The following is a 15,075-nucleotide window of genomic DNA, read 5'->3' as shown; positions in this document are numbered from 1 at the left end:
ATAATTTTTTCTCTTTATCTTTAGCAATTGAAATATAACATATAACAAGACGATGCATTAACGCGAAACATTTCGTTCTATCGGTTTATAATTAATTTGTTATAAATTTGGGACAAAAATTGGGACAAAAATTAAAGCGTTTAACAATGAGATTTTGATTTATCGTTGCACAATTTTGTTATATCGCATATTTATATTTTGTTACCTGTTATACGTGTTACGTTCGAAAATAAATTTCTTGGATATTTCTGTACCACGTGTTGAAGTATACAAAGTGGTACACAACGCGTTTTGATTCAATTGAAAAATGAAATAAAATCTATTATCGAGAGTGTGGAATACTGGGTTTATTGTAGTATTGTTTCGGTATTCGAAAATCTCCGATTAACTGCAGTTTTAATACCTTTTGTATCACATAATAACCTTTCTCGTGTATTCTTTGTGTAACAATTTATTAAACTTTCGCGATGGTTTTCAAATAAAAAAAATATATATATTCGTTCTATTATTCAAAACCTGCGCAATTTGAGTGCAAAATGATAAACGTGAGCGAAGCGAAGAATTTTTATCTCTCTTCCTTTCAATTCTCCTTTCCTTTTCCTCGACCTCCCTCTCTACTTTCATCCCTTTTTCTCACCTTTATAGATCTACCACTCACGTTTATAGATCCTTTAATTAACCGCGTTGCAAATAATTGAGAGATAAGGAAGGAAGGAAGGAAGGAAACGTCGCACTCGAGAAAAATAAATCACGAGCATTGAAAGCTTCTTTAATGAATTGGAAAGTCACTTTATATATATATATATATTTTCCTTTCTTAATTAACACTCGTCATTTATCAAGCGTTGGAATTTATTAAACCGTTGATTCGTTTCGTTCCCTTTTTTTACTTTGTTCGTTCAAAATAATTCAACGCGAAACATGGTCCTCCAGGGTTATTACTCAGGTGTCGACGGGAAATTGAAACGCACAAACGATCCTGCCGGGGATCGTTCCAAACTCGCTGGTTATCGCCTCTCTTCACGACGGTTTCTGCACCGTGGTTTTTTTGAAGAGGGCTGAAATTCATTTTCCAGAGGCAAAATATGATTGTACATTCCTCGTTAATGGATAAAGAGAGGGGGAGAAGGATAGATAATTCTTCTGGTATCTGGCTGTTATATACACCCTCCCCGATGATGTCTGCATTACGTAGAGATGAGATCCCAGTTGCGCATTTCAGCTTCCTTTTGCCGCTTGCATTTATTTACCTTGCATTTGGCTTCGGTTAAATATTTACATGATCGTGGAAAGATGGGGAGAGATAAAGAGGAAGATTAATTGAAATTATACGCATACAGTAGAACTTCTACTGTAAATATTAACACTCAAGAGAAGAACGTTCTCCAACTTTTCAATATTTTTTCTTTTTTTTTTATTATTTTACGAATTACGAAAAGAACTTACAGTCTAAATATTTAAACTTTAACGTCGAAAAAAATAGATTATTTTTACGTATTTGTTAGATCCCCCCCATATTGTTCTCCATTCACAGATTGAGAGTTTATTCGCTTAATTAGTCATTTTTTCTTTTTTTTTTTTTTTTTTTTTTTCGTTTTATCAAAGATCAAGGAATCACATCACATCATCGAGAAAATTACGATCGATAATAGTTGACAGATGCGCGTTTCACCCTCCGATTTGCCCGAGAATAACGATAATCGAGAAGAATGAAAATGATGCAATAACGAGTCCCTCGTTACATAATATTAAACGAAGCCCGTATCTTTCAAGTAATATTTCGCGTAACTCTTTATAACCGCGATTTACGAGCCGCGCACAGGCTAATAAGTAACCGAGGAGGAGGTATGGTTCCACGCTTTCTATCTCTCCGCGTAATTCACCGTGGACCTTCCGACAAATGCACGCGTTACTCGTAAATAATATAGAAATAAAAAAGGAAGAAAGAGAAGGAGATACAAAAGCGATCTTCGATACGATAAATTTGGAATAAAATTTCGAAGAGGAGAGATCGGTGGTGGAAAAATCGGGCCCGCGATAAAGTTTCGGCCGCAAAATGGGAATTCGATTTGTCGTGGCAATCGTTCCAAATGAATTATCCGCGCGCGACATGCGTTTCTCGCGATTTATCTCCTCCGCTAAATAGATTTATTTGGGGGAAACAGGGGCAACGTGGATTCGCGTACGAGAACGTTGCATCACGCCGCGGAAACAAATAATTCCGGCCACGGGCTAAACAAATAATTCTATCGCGGGAAATCGGGCCGCCCCGAAAACGAAACCGAACCGAAGTATTTATTATGTTATTAGGTTGTGCACCAAGCTCGTTTCGCTCTCCGCCTCGGGCCAGAGCGATTAAAGTCGAGGGGAAGAATTGTAGTATGCTGACTCGATCGCGTTCCCAATCGTTTTAAACCTCTCAAGACAGTGAACTATTCTTAATATTTGTCTTGACTCGCTTTTGCCTTTCTCTTCGTTTATTAATTTTAAAATTTGTAGAGTCGAATCGTTGTTCTATGATTCACTCGAATGAAAATCGTTCGCACAACTCTAAACATGATAATAATTACAACACGATGCAAAAGAACTCCTTGTATGCACAGTCGTTTTGAATTTGCTTCTACGATACGTTTTAAATATTTTATAATCGAGTCCATTTTTCCAAGTGTCGTGTTGATTTTGGAAGAAAAGAAGAATAAAAAGAATAAAAAGGTAGCTTATATCGTACAATCTAAAATATTACTATTCTGGAACATAACAGATAAAAATTGGCAATCGCTCGAAGAAAAAATATTTCTCCGAGAAAGTTCATTCAAGTTTCACATCCGATGCGATAGAGTCGAACGAGTTTCCTCTCACGCAGCTTCGTCCTTGGAAGAGAAGGCAGGATTTTCGCGGGACGACGACTCTCGAACACCGTAGGCTGATTTCGAACCGTTTGATTTTCGTGTCTCGTCCTTGCTCGCCCCGTTTCTGCAGATCTCGTTGGGCCTGGGTGGCACGCTGATTACTTCTGTCAGCTGCATCGCCGTCGCGAATCTCAACGCCTGAAAACCAGAATGGAGAATCGTACGCAACTTGGCAAACTTGTTTACACATTTTCGTGTTCCGCTCCAATCGTGTCTGTCTTCCCTTGACGAGAGATCGAGGGCAAAGGTATCGGGAAACTGTGTGTTAGCCTAACAAAGAGAGGAGGGGCGCGCATGCATCGACTAGGGAGAGAAGGGTGTCGTCGATTGGAATAGTCGTCGAGTCGCGCTCGAGCACCGTTTGAAAAGGAGAAGGATATTTGTATTGCGTGAGTTGAGAGAGGGGGGGATTGAACCGAGGTTTGACGCATTTGAAGTGGTTGTTTCTCGAGTTGTTTAACCTTTTTTTTGCGAATGTTTGTAAATAATCATTCGAGAATTTCTTTGCACGCGAGATTTTAGATTTTGAATTATGGTGTAAGGTTTCTTGTTGTTTGAGTATCTTTAGAAAGATAAAATAAGAAGTCGATGCTTTTTAATAGTATTTCGTTTCGTTTGATTTTCTTGAGAAAGTGTAATAAAGATTGGTTTATCTTGTAACAAAGAAAGATATGTTCCATGATACAAATTATGATTACACGGTTTCGAATGGATAAAGTCATAAATTTATGTTAATGAAATCAAAAGTACTTCATAAAGATTCACATTAATTCGTCCTCGTTTAATAAATTCAAAATTTTAACTGTTGCAGAAAATCTTCCGTGTATATAAAATTTCGCTTTATAAATTATATTACGAAGCAAGCATTCAATTTTCTGAACATTTAATATGCATTACATTTCCTATTCGAAAAGGGTTAAATTTCTTTCTCAAAATTCGTTCTTAAAATTAGCGCAAACTGGCAAAGTCTTACGGTGAGGTAGAAACGAGGAAGAAAGTGGCACAGAAAAATGGTGACTAAAAGTTATTAGTAGGGCGGGAGAATTCAATAAGTTGGCGAAAGAGTTGAGGTAATCCTTTTGCGTCGCAGGAAAGAAAGTTACAATTTCCGTCGTCTTGCATAACGTGGATGTGATTCGATTAGTTAGCCCGTTGGAAACGATGTTCGAGGGAAGTTAATTAAAAAAAAATTGCAATTTTTCCAAAGGTGTACTTAACGAAAAGAAAATCCGCGGCTACTGGCGCCTTTCTCTTTACCCATCGTAAATCACGAATCCTGTTCACGAGAAGATAACCTCGTTTCGTATTATCAACTAACCTTGTTCCAGTTTAGACAAACTTCCCGTCTTCCCCTCACTTTCGTTGTTTATTGTTCATTTTTTTTTTATCTACCGATAATAGCCCCCTTTTTTTGTATTCGGCGACGTTACGTTAAATACCACGTGGCCCGACAGAGGGAAAAAGAGATGGAGAATTATTAAAAAAAGAAAAAGATCGCAAATTGAGTCGCGAAATTATTTTTTAACGGACAAACGGTCACACACGGGACATTTTAATTTCGTTGTGTTCAATCAACGCGAAAAATTGTTACCAATGAAACAATCTTGCGGAAAATTTGTTGAACGATTTGTTCCGATTCTGAATTCGATGATTATTCGATGTCGGCACGATCGACCATCACTGTACGAATAAAAACAAAAAATAACGCTTTATCGAATCAAAAGATTTCAAACAAATCGATTTTTTAATTTTTCGAACGAAATTGGAATTCAATTCTCCTGCGAGTGAAATTTACAGAGTTAGACAATCATATTAATTATTTTTGTTTTTCGAGAAGCTAAATTGTGTAAAGAACCATTTCAGAAGATCTTTGTTTTGTCGAATTCTCTAAAGGGAAAGAAAATTTGTTTCTATTAGACAAATAATTTAGATAATTCGTCCCGATACGAGCCACGCGGAAAACGTAGATCGACGATGAAAAATTACACCTCTATCGAGTCCAACGAATTTTCATTCCCAAATTAAAAAATCCAGTTTCTCGAAAACGAGGAAACGTGACGTAAAACTAAAGAAAAGGGGGAAGATTCCCAAGCGGAAATCTATATTCGTGATTCGACTGATAACACTGACGAGGCGAATACGATTTGTCGCAAATATATCGATCTGACCTCGCTCGATTGCGATTTCCACGAGACTTTTCGCCCGATTTTTCGAAAGCGATCTCCGAGGCCGATTCCGGTCGAATTCGATTATCAGTTTCCGCGCCATGGGGCATCCCACGTGGCTTATTTACAAGATTAAAAGTAGCCGGGAGGCGAAAAAAAAAAAAAAAAAAAAAAAAAGAAACTTCGTTCAATTCGAGGTTGTTACTCGCTCGTGCTGCTGTTGATTTGCCGCCTCCGGTTTTTGTGCATCCTCGAAAATGACATTTATTTCCGAACTTCGCTTCCCTCCTCCCCCTATTCAATTACGTATTTCATCGGAGGAAGGGAGGGAAGTTTCGGTCCATCGCCCGAAACTTTCCACGAAAATTGAACGGAAATTCGGCCGGGTGAACGTGGATTATGATTCGCTGGAACGGTCACATCGACGTTGTAAGAATGTTGGGAATGTTTATTGCATCGATGATGGCCAGTGTTACAAATGTGTGGACAAATGTTTGGAAGCAGGATATTCTGGAATGGAATAATCGAGAAAAAGTAGAGAAAAAGTAAATAATTAATTATCGTATAATTTTTTTTTGTCTTTCCAGTAAATTTGAATATCGAGGTTAAGAACGTACGTGTATTCGTTAATAAAATATATTACGTAGGTAGATAAATATTTGGATGTAAAGAAGATTGGATATTTTGAGAAGAAGAAGATTATAACAGAAATTAGATAGGTAAAAAGATTCGCAAGACTTTTAATAAATTTAAACGTCGACGTTAAGAACGTCGTATCTTATGTATTTATTGGTTAGATGAAGGGGAACGTTTTTCGAAGAGAGGAGGATATTTTGTTAATGGACTTAAGACAGATTCTCAAGAAGCAAGTAAAAATGATCAAAGAAAGAATTAACGGGAGATTAAGTAAGAATTCAAGGAAATTGAAGCATGGCGAAAGGGTGGGGAAGACGCTTTAGAAAATTACTTGGCTTGAATGACGGTCTAGCCTCTTTATGAGAGAGCGTCAAACTTTTCCTTTTTTTTTTTTTCCTTTCGAGAGACGAAAAGAATCACGAGAAAAAAGGAGCTCAAACAATTCCTCTCTTCTAATATCTTCGCTCGAAACATTTGCTCGAAAATTTATGCGCTTCGCTTTATGCGTTTAATTAAAAAAGTCTCGTGCGCACCCAGTTCACAGAACTATAATCAATTTCTACAAAAAAAAAAGATTTTCTTTCCCGAGATCGCCCGCCGCCATTCCGATTTTATCCCATCGAAAATGATCAATGAAATTCACGAAGTATTTTACTACAAAGACAAATTTTCGCCCGTTCGAAAAACTTATTCGAAGATATCGTTGCTGGAAACATTTAACGAATCCACTGGCACTGGTCCAGTTTCAAAAGAAGGAACGGCGAGTTGAGGTCAGGATGAGTAGTGGCCATTGTTCGATTTAAAACACGTTACCTTTCGTCTGTCCCGATGGGCGGAATACAAGATCCATATAATATAGGAGATCATTATTATGGCCGGTATGCAGACACCGGCTATGGTGGACGCGTCCCTGAGGAGCGCTTGATGCACGGCCAGAAGCATGATTGCCAGCACAGCACCACCTGCCACGTATCTTCCGGTCCGACGTCTTTCCTCCTGTCAACAAATGACAAATACACGGACGGTGAATTTCGATTCTCGCGAAATTCCAACTATACACATGTGAAATTGGACGGAGAGTTGAATTTCGAAGGAGGCGAATATCACTTTCGATTATTTTGTCCGTTGCGGTGATTCGGATTTCGGAGACACGTTGAGGTGGATGTAAAATGTGGGATGATGATAACATCGATAACGTAGGAAGATGTAGGAGAATGATGGCATGGTAGGAGAGAGTTGGGAATGGAAATTCTAAAGGAGAGATGCTAGCTTTGATGCTGACAGTGAATTTATGAACGCTCGTCGAGGGAAGAAGACGTGCTTGAAAAGAGAATAAATACGTCTTTATGGCTGGAGAGGGTAAAAAAAGGATAGTCGTTGTGTTAAAATTACAATTCGAAAGAATGTTTGGATTTACTTGTCAAGATTTGGTAAGATTAAATAGTAATTCATTGGAGAATAATTTAGAACGTAAATAGATAAGATGAGATTTTTTAAAGTGTTATTAAAATTAATATTAACAAAATATTCTATTATGAACGAAGAATCTTTTTCTTTACGATTGTATCGTTTTGTATTTCTACGAAATCGTTTTCTTCCGAATCATTCGAATACTTTAAGAAAGACTTTTTGTCCTTTCACTTATTTTATTATAATACTCGTTATAAAAATAAAAACCCGTACTTCTAATGCGATTTGTATTAATTAATATGATACAGATCGATATAAAATACATAGCCCGCAAATATAATGTTCACTAATGATGCAAGGATTAATATTTATCATTTAAGAATCAAAGATATAGTATAAAGAATTTCCAAAAATTCCTTTAAACTCCCTTAAAACTCCTTTAAAACTTATATTAATTCAACAAGAAAAATATAGGATATCAACGTTCCAACAAAACTTGCCTTATCTTTGAACGAAACAAGTTCAAACAAAAATCATTTAATATCAAAAAATTGCATGTTGCAGAATGCTTCGAATGCTTCGTACGAGAAAAGGGAGAAATCAAAATTCAGCGAGAGGATAACCAACAATTTCCAACAAAACTTTCCTCATCTTTGAACGAAACGAGTTTCCCAAAAATCATTCAGCAGCAAGCAAAAAAATTAGCAAAATGGTTGGAATTCGTGCGAAGGAAGGAAGGAAGGAAGGAAGAAAACTGGAATTGGGGTATTAAATTTTGAGTAACGATAGAGCGGCGGAAGTGACAGATCCATTTCCAGTGCCGCGACACCGCGATGCAATTCGCTTTGCATTCTGCGTGCACCCGCGGCCATCATCCCGACACGCGTTTTCCTATTATTATCGTATTCAAATCGGGGGTTGCGACGGATAGTCGGCCACGCCGATCTATTTCGTCGACGGGGCGAGCACGAAGTCGCGAAGGCGTGAGTCGCAAATCCGCACCGCACTGTGTGCAGATCGTTTCCGACATCTGCTTCGAGGATCGAATCACGACCGTGTGATTATTTTCCTCGACTTCGATTGGAATACGTGGCTCGATAGGAGATCACGCACTCTTCTCTCTCTCTCTCTCTCTCGTGTGATTTTCTTTTGCTTCGGGATTTATTGACGATTCGAGGTCGCTTGATCCGATTTCTGACTAGTTTTAGAACGATGCAGATGATTGGTATTTTTAGGTACGACGTTTGTCTCGAAACTGGTATTTTGTTGTTGTAATTGAAAATGGAATGGAACAATTAATATATGGGAAATGAAAATGGTAGATTTACGTAGATTTTCAAGATTTTCAAAATTAAAAGAGATCTCTCAAAATCTTTATAAAATCTACGTTAACGTTGTATTGAACGAAATTATATTTGGATATTTTCAAAATAAAGTATCGATTCAAGAAAAAGCGAGAAAAAGAAAGTAATTAATATTTTTTTTGTTCACGTAGAGGATCGAGCATTACGCACAATGCGTGAAATGTAGTTTACGATTTATAAATATCGTATCGATCCCGTTTGCCGAGAAAAAAATTGGCGCGTAACGTAAATTCTCAATTGTCAGAAATCCAGCCGACTATGTATCTTTAATTAAAACTAAAAATAATATTAATGTTGATAAACGTGCACCACGAAGCAGATGCAGAGAAACGCAGAGAGTTAACAATCCTCCAAATTGGATAGAAACCTACCGTGGTAGGTGTTCTCCGTTTCACTTCGCGCGAGCATATGACCCGTTTCCATATAATACGAAAACAAAGAATTAACGTTAATAACGCGACTTTGCTTCCGTATATTTCTCTATATTTTGATTTGTAAAATGTATATTGCGCGTTCTACGCGCAAAAGCTACCAAGCTTATAAAGTGACAAAAAAAGGCGCGATTAGCGGGATAAAAGAATTGCATTTCGAGATTTAAAAACTGTCGTTAAAAACTGTTATACTCGTTATGCGAATGTAAGCTTTCTAAAAAAAAAAAGGCAACGTTATTACTCGTTCCTTTATTGCAAAGCGCGAGAGAGAGCTGAATTTTTTATTTACTTCGAAAAAGGAAGAAAAGGGGAGAGGAGGGAGGGTACGACGATATTATTACAAAGAGTGCACGGACGGGAACCATCGATGCGAAAAACCGTTGTCCATCTGTCTTCGATGTTGCGGAGAAGTTTAACACGGATGGTTGGGAAAGTTCAAGGCGTCGAGTAAGGAAGCGTGGAACCGTAACAAAAGTGTGAAACGGGAACTGTGTTAAATTTCGTGTCGCGAATAAAATGGCCAACCCTCTTTTCACCACAGCTCTGCCCTTTTGAAAATTATTATTGTTATACGTGCACCGATAATTTCGCGTGGATATAAAGAGAATATATATCCTTTCGAAAACACGTTTAACACGGATAAACACGATTGTATGAAAATATCATGATGTTGACTAACCCTGGTCGTGACAATATTCAGGGTGTTCCTCGAGGAGGTCGAGTTCGATCTGAGAGGCACCGCGCCCCTGATCATGGTACGTAGGATCACCCACTTCTCACAGATTTAAATAATCTTCAACGATGGAAACACGTCTGTTTCGGTAATACGAGTTTCACGAGATCATCGAGGCGTCTTTTTTTCTTTCTCTCTTTTTATCCCGATTCAAAGCACGACGCGAATCATTGAAAATACAGCTCGCAACGAGGCGAATGCTCTCTTACGCGCATCCGCATTTTATCGTATCTCACTTCTCTCGTTTCCCTCCCTCCCCTTGAAAAATTTTTGAACAACGAAACTCTCTCGCTACTCGTCGAGAGAAAATTTATACCAACTGGAATGCCTTAATTGGAAAAAAAGTATAACGAAGGAAAGAAAATAAAAAAGAAGAAGAAGAAAAATACGAATCACTGTCCACGTGGAATCGTAGAAAAGAAAAAAAAAAATCACACTACGATCTTCGTTGAAGATGAAGATTTCGAGTTCATCCTTCGAAAGATGTAATCACCTTGGAACTTCTGGAGACCGAGTTTATGGGGACCATCTCTGTTGTGGATCCATTCTCGGACACGGTCATCTCGTGATCTCTCGGTGTTGCTTGATCGCACCAAGCAAGAAGCATTCGTTTTCTTTTCACGCGAATTCACATGAACCGGTGGAAAACACACGTTCGTCGAAATAACGATAATAAAGGCGTGGTGAGAATATGATCGATGAGAGTTAACCGAGCTCGCTGTCGACCAAAGCTATCTCGGGCATCTCGGGCGCACGATAATTTTTCGAGGCTGCATCCGCGCCGCGAAACTCGCGATTGGGGATCGAACGGTGCACCCACGCGGATTGTGAGTGGTTGAGAAAATGGGAGCGTAGAGGGAAGGAAAGTGTAACGGGCGGTGGATGGAAGAACAGAGCCAGCCGCGCATTTACAACGCTTGCCCGGCACAATATAAGCCAGGCAAACCAGCTAGCATAATAAACGAACAACACGACCGGCCAACACACCTACGTTTGATAAATCCTCGTCTCTGAAACGTTTCGTCGAGGTTTCGAAGGTAAGGCCTCTGTCTTTGCCAAAATTAGACGATCCCTTTCTTTTTTTTTTTTTTTTTCGCCTTACTTAAATCCGGAATACGCGGAAAACGATCGATTTTACGAAAGACGAGATGTTATTTCGTTTGAGACAATTTGTTTATTTCGTCGAATTGAAAGTCTGATATATCATTTGTGATGAAAGAAAAAATGTTTATCTGATGTACTTTTGAAAAATTAGAGGAAGGGTTCTACCTCTCAAATTATAAGCATTGATCCACGAACTTTTGGAACGAGCTAACACATATATTGGATTTTCTTTCCTGGCAATCCAGTTTCACGTTTTGTACACCCGATGATGTATGGTAACACGTCGAGGCACACGTATGCCGATGGTAAGCCGCGTTACGCCGAAATCGAATTAGCCTTGTTCCTGCGGTCCATCGAGAGGAGGTTTGGCGGAACGGAATGTTGACTCTCGAGAATCTGATTGGAGATCCTCGTGAAATTGAATGCTTCTCGCGCGAACCTATCGCGAATTCTGCTCCACGAATCTCCGTAGAAACTAGCGCGTCGATGATTAAAGAGAAGGGGAGATTTCGTAGATACGTATTTACATTTACGCGTGAGGAGAAGCTCGATTCTCGTTTCGAAATTTATGGAAATGGCTGGTTGCTCCCAATGTTGGCGTCCGCCAACGTTGCGATTTCAAACCGGTTGAACCGTGCATTTTGCCGCACGTACGTTCGTAATTCAATTTTCAAATGTCAAACCCGTTAATCCGAAATATTGATCGATTTAACTTCTTTACGGTTCAAGTAACATTTTGTTAAGGAAACGTTTGTAAACATAGATTGGCGAATGCAACGAGTTTCATTCAATAATTACGTTCCGCTTCGTGAATTGAAAATCAATGTTAAAAGCACTAACAGCGCACAGAGACGAATAATATTACCATGCAATACCGAATGTACCGTAATTACAACTGCCGCGTAACTTTGAAACTTAACTCTAACGAATCTACTTTAATTCCAAAGTGTGTTAACAGCGTGTTAATATCTCCATTTACTCCAGCTATTTATTCCATTTCTCGAGTCAATTTCGAGGTCGAAAGAAAAGAAAAATCGTCGAAACAAGACGAATCGAGCATCCTGCCCGGTGTAAGGGATCCGCAATCCTCTCTGAACCGTCGTCCTCTGAAATATCGGTCGTTACTGGCCGCTCGTCGTTTCCACGCCAATTCAAACGTTCTAATGAAGAGATAAAAGAGGGTCGATTCGAGACGGCCGCGACAATGCGATCGAATAAAGGGATTCGCCGTTTCATCGTGGCAATAAAACCAGAGAAGGATATTCGATCGGTTTCTTCCATTTATCAAAGGCTTCGCGATTATATTTCTGCGTATCCTTTGTTTTATCTTTCCCTCGGACGAGGGAGATCCTTTACGACATCCCACGAAGCGCGGACCAATTTTGCACGGATCCCTTGCGTGTAACAATTCCAGGATACATTCGGGCCACGTGTCGTCCACTTTCAATCCAAACGAGTCTGTTTATACGGGATCATCGTATATCAGGTAAGTAAATGTCAAGTATTCGATCGGTGGGTTTACATTTCAAAATCGAGCCGGTGCAAAATAGGATTTTATTACGCTAGATAATGGTTACAAGTGCGTAGAGAAGTCGAAAATATTCGATTGGGATCGGGCGAGAGATTTATTGGGATTGGAGTATTCTTGGAAATGTTACGATTGCAATTCAACAATGCTGCGATTCGTGAGATTCTGAGAATTTAAAAAGAAGGAAAAGCGTTTTGCAGAAGCGTTAATAAATTTATATTCGAATATTTTATACCTCTTTTTATCAATTCGAAATGCTGACAGAGTTAGATTTTGAAACGTGATTCTTGCAAATCCTTTTATTAAAATATAAAAATCCTCGAGATTCTATTCCTCGTCGAAAATCGCGGATCAGAATTATAATTCGGATTAAAATATCGAAGCCTATTTGCTCAGAATTCGATTATATAGAGATACAATTTCTTTTTTATTACAAATACTAAAAGATTTCATCGCATAGTTTTAAAGTATTCTGCGAGACAGATTCGAAAGTTATCCTATTTAATTGTAATACAATCTGAGAATGGCGGAGAAGAAACAGCAGCCAGATGACTTTTAATAGAAAACCAGGTTAAAAATCACCAAGGATCCTATCTTGTATTTCGATTCGAAAACTTTTCTTATCTTATCGTATTTCCCTCTTTTGTCAACCTCTTTTGCCTTCTTTTGCTTTCTCCCTTCTTCCTTCCTCCGTGACCTGGTTGGTTAAAATTCAAAATATCGTGGATACGATGGGAACGATGGTCGAATTTTCGATATTTCCATCAGTTCCATCGTCCATTTTCACGAGGTGTCTTTCGAAGAATTTCGAACGTAAACTAAGAAGGTGGAAAACACCCTCTGTGATTCTTATTCAAACGGCGTGGAACGTAGGCTTGCACAATGTTTCCTCTCCTTTCGAAAATGTTTCACAAATACCGGTATTTAGTATAATATAACGTAATATTTTCATCTTTAACGCGTCGAATCACGAGATGAATGAAGAAGCATTGTAGATGCTTCTTTGTAAAAAAATTTTAACGTGATTTTCGAGTGATAGATATTCGTTGTATTCGCGCAAAAAAAAAAAAAAAAAAAGAAAGAAAGAAAGAAACTCTCGTCGTCTGGAATTTTGCTAATATTCTCAACAAATCTCTTTGTTGCGCCGTCGTTTCCACAAAGTTCGAGGCAAGAAGCATCGAGGTGAAACCACGATGAAGGGTTCCGCGGAGAAACTTTTAATTGCCAACTACTCCTGAGAATTCACTGGCAAATAAGAATCTATCTATATGGAACTCGTATACCTCTGCTATTAAACACGAAAACGTTTCGACGAATCTAACCACCCTCTTGTTCGCGCAAGTTACGCGCAACAAAGTCAATTTTCGAAATCGACGATGTCACGTAATTCCTCTTCCTCCTTTCGAGAGATCCGCAAACTAACCGAACACGTGTTTAAATTTCGAAGGAACGATGGATTTGATCCAGTTCGACTGAGAAATCGATCATTCAAAGATCTTCAAAGATTTCGAAAATTTCATTCGAATTTCATCGTTTCGTCGTTAAATGTCGGATCATCTTCGTGTAACGAAAAATTTTTTTAATAGATTTGTTTGGAGTATTTAATGAAAAATTGTTTAAATTGTATATGGTTATTTGAAACGCAATCATCTGCTTTAAAAAAATTTTAAAATAATATTCTATCTGAATGGCAGAAGAGGAGGGGTAAAAGTAAATTTATATATAAAATTTGGAAAAGTTTTGAGAAGGGAAATTTTTTCTAATGTTTTTCTTATCGAAGAATACACGCGCGATCATTCGATTCATTTCCGTTTACATTTCGCAAGAATACATGAATATTAAGCGGTTTACCTCGACGATAATTGATCTCCACATAGTCAAGGTATCACATGTTCAAGAAAGGAAGTCGAGAGAGAGAGAGAGAGAGAGAGAGAGAAAGGGGCAGTGATAGGATAAGAAAAATCACCGAGATGGAAGCACGTAGACGATTTAAGATCCCTGGACGAGCGAGCATTTTGCTTGCGAGCCACCTGTGTCATCCATCACATGGCGTGATAATAATAAAATTTTAAAGCCCTAATCGAAATTTAATTTTTCGTTTTCAAGAAGAAGGATGGAAAATTCATTACAAAGAACAGCTTCTCTCTCTTTCTAGCTTCTTTGATAGCAATTCGCTTCCTTTCTTTTGAGATCGTTCTCGTTTGTAACAACGTTTACGAGAATAATGACTGGCCTGTGCCCTGTTTATCTTGGAACGGTAATTCGCGAGAAGGAAGCGGATACGCGCGTGTTTTTTGTCAGTCGTCGCCTCGTAAAACGTGGACGTGGTTGGTGAAATCGAAAACGATATAAGCCGGATATTCCGCGATGCGTCTTCATATTTTATGAGTCGGGCACGAGACATTTTTCAAGGATCAAGGAAAGAAATACGATTTTAAAAAGGCTCGTTGTTTCCCCGTATATAAAAATTTAATGTAACGATAGTTGCCAGGGAACGCATATTTGATTTTAGTACGGTTATGTATATTTTCATTTTAGAATCGATGGTCTCTTTTTACTGTATGTACATTAAAAATATTTGCTCAATGCACGTGTGTATTCGTTCGTTTCCACAGACTATTCCGCTTGTGAAACGAGTTGGCGGGTTTATTTCACTCGTGGGGGGGGAAATATGGAGTGCAGAATATAAAATTTATCAAAATTTAAAAACGATTCACAATATAAGATTTTATTATTTAAGTATACGTGGAACGATAGAACGGAATGTAAAAATTATATTATTATATTGTACGTAT

General features: G+C 38.3%; 1 protein-coding gene across 2 annotated transcripts; it reads right to left on the bottom strand.

Annotated features, from left to right (window-relative positions):
- Positions 1–1,390: 1,390 nt before the first annotated feature.
- LOC100870764 (uncharacterized) lies at positions 1,391–10,477 on the bottom strand. 2 transcript variants are annotated; one of them, XM_012493971.3, is made up of 3 exons: positions 9,595–10,477; positions 6,524–6,706; positions 1,391–3,047 (listed from the first exon to the last, which is right to left on the bottom strand). In XM_012493971.3, the coding sequence occupies exons 1-3, from the start codon at positions 9,667–9,669 to the stop codon at positions 2,856–2,858; spliced, it is 450 nt and encodes a 149-aa protein (XP_012349425.1). In that variant the 5' UTR covers positions 9,670–10,477; the 3' UTR covers positions 1,391–2,855. The 2 variants fall into 2 exon arrangements, with proteins under 2 accessions (XP_012349425.1, XP_003698809.2); XM_003698761.4 differs by having other exon boundaries at positions 2,714–3,047; positions 10,142–10,307.
- Between the last annotated feature and the right edge of the window lie 4,598 nt (positions 10,478–15,075).

Source organism: Apis florea, unplaced genomic scaffold, assembly GCF_048593485.1.
Source record: "Apis florea isolate Af1SG1 unplaced genomic scaffold, ASM4859348v1 contig_3158_pilon, whole genome shotgun sequence".
Classification (NCBI taxonomy): Eukaryota; Metazoa; Arthropoda; class Insecta; order Hymenoptera; family Apidae; genus Apis; species Apis florea.
The sequence above is the reverse complement of the archived record's forward strand: the minus strand, read 5'-3'. Positions and strand labels throughout refer to the sequence as shown.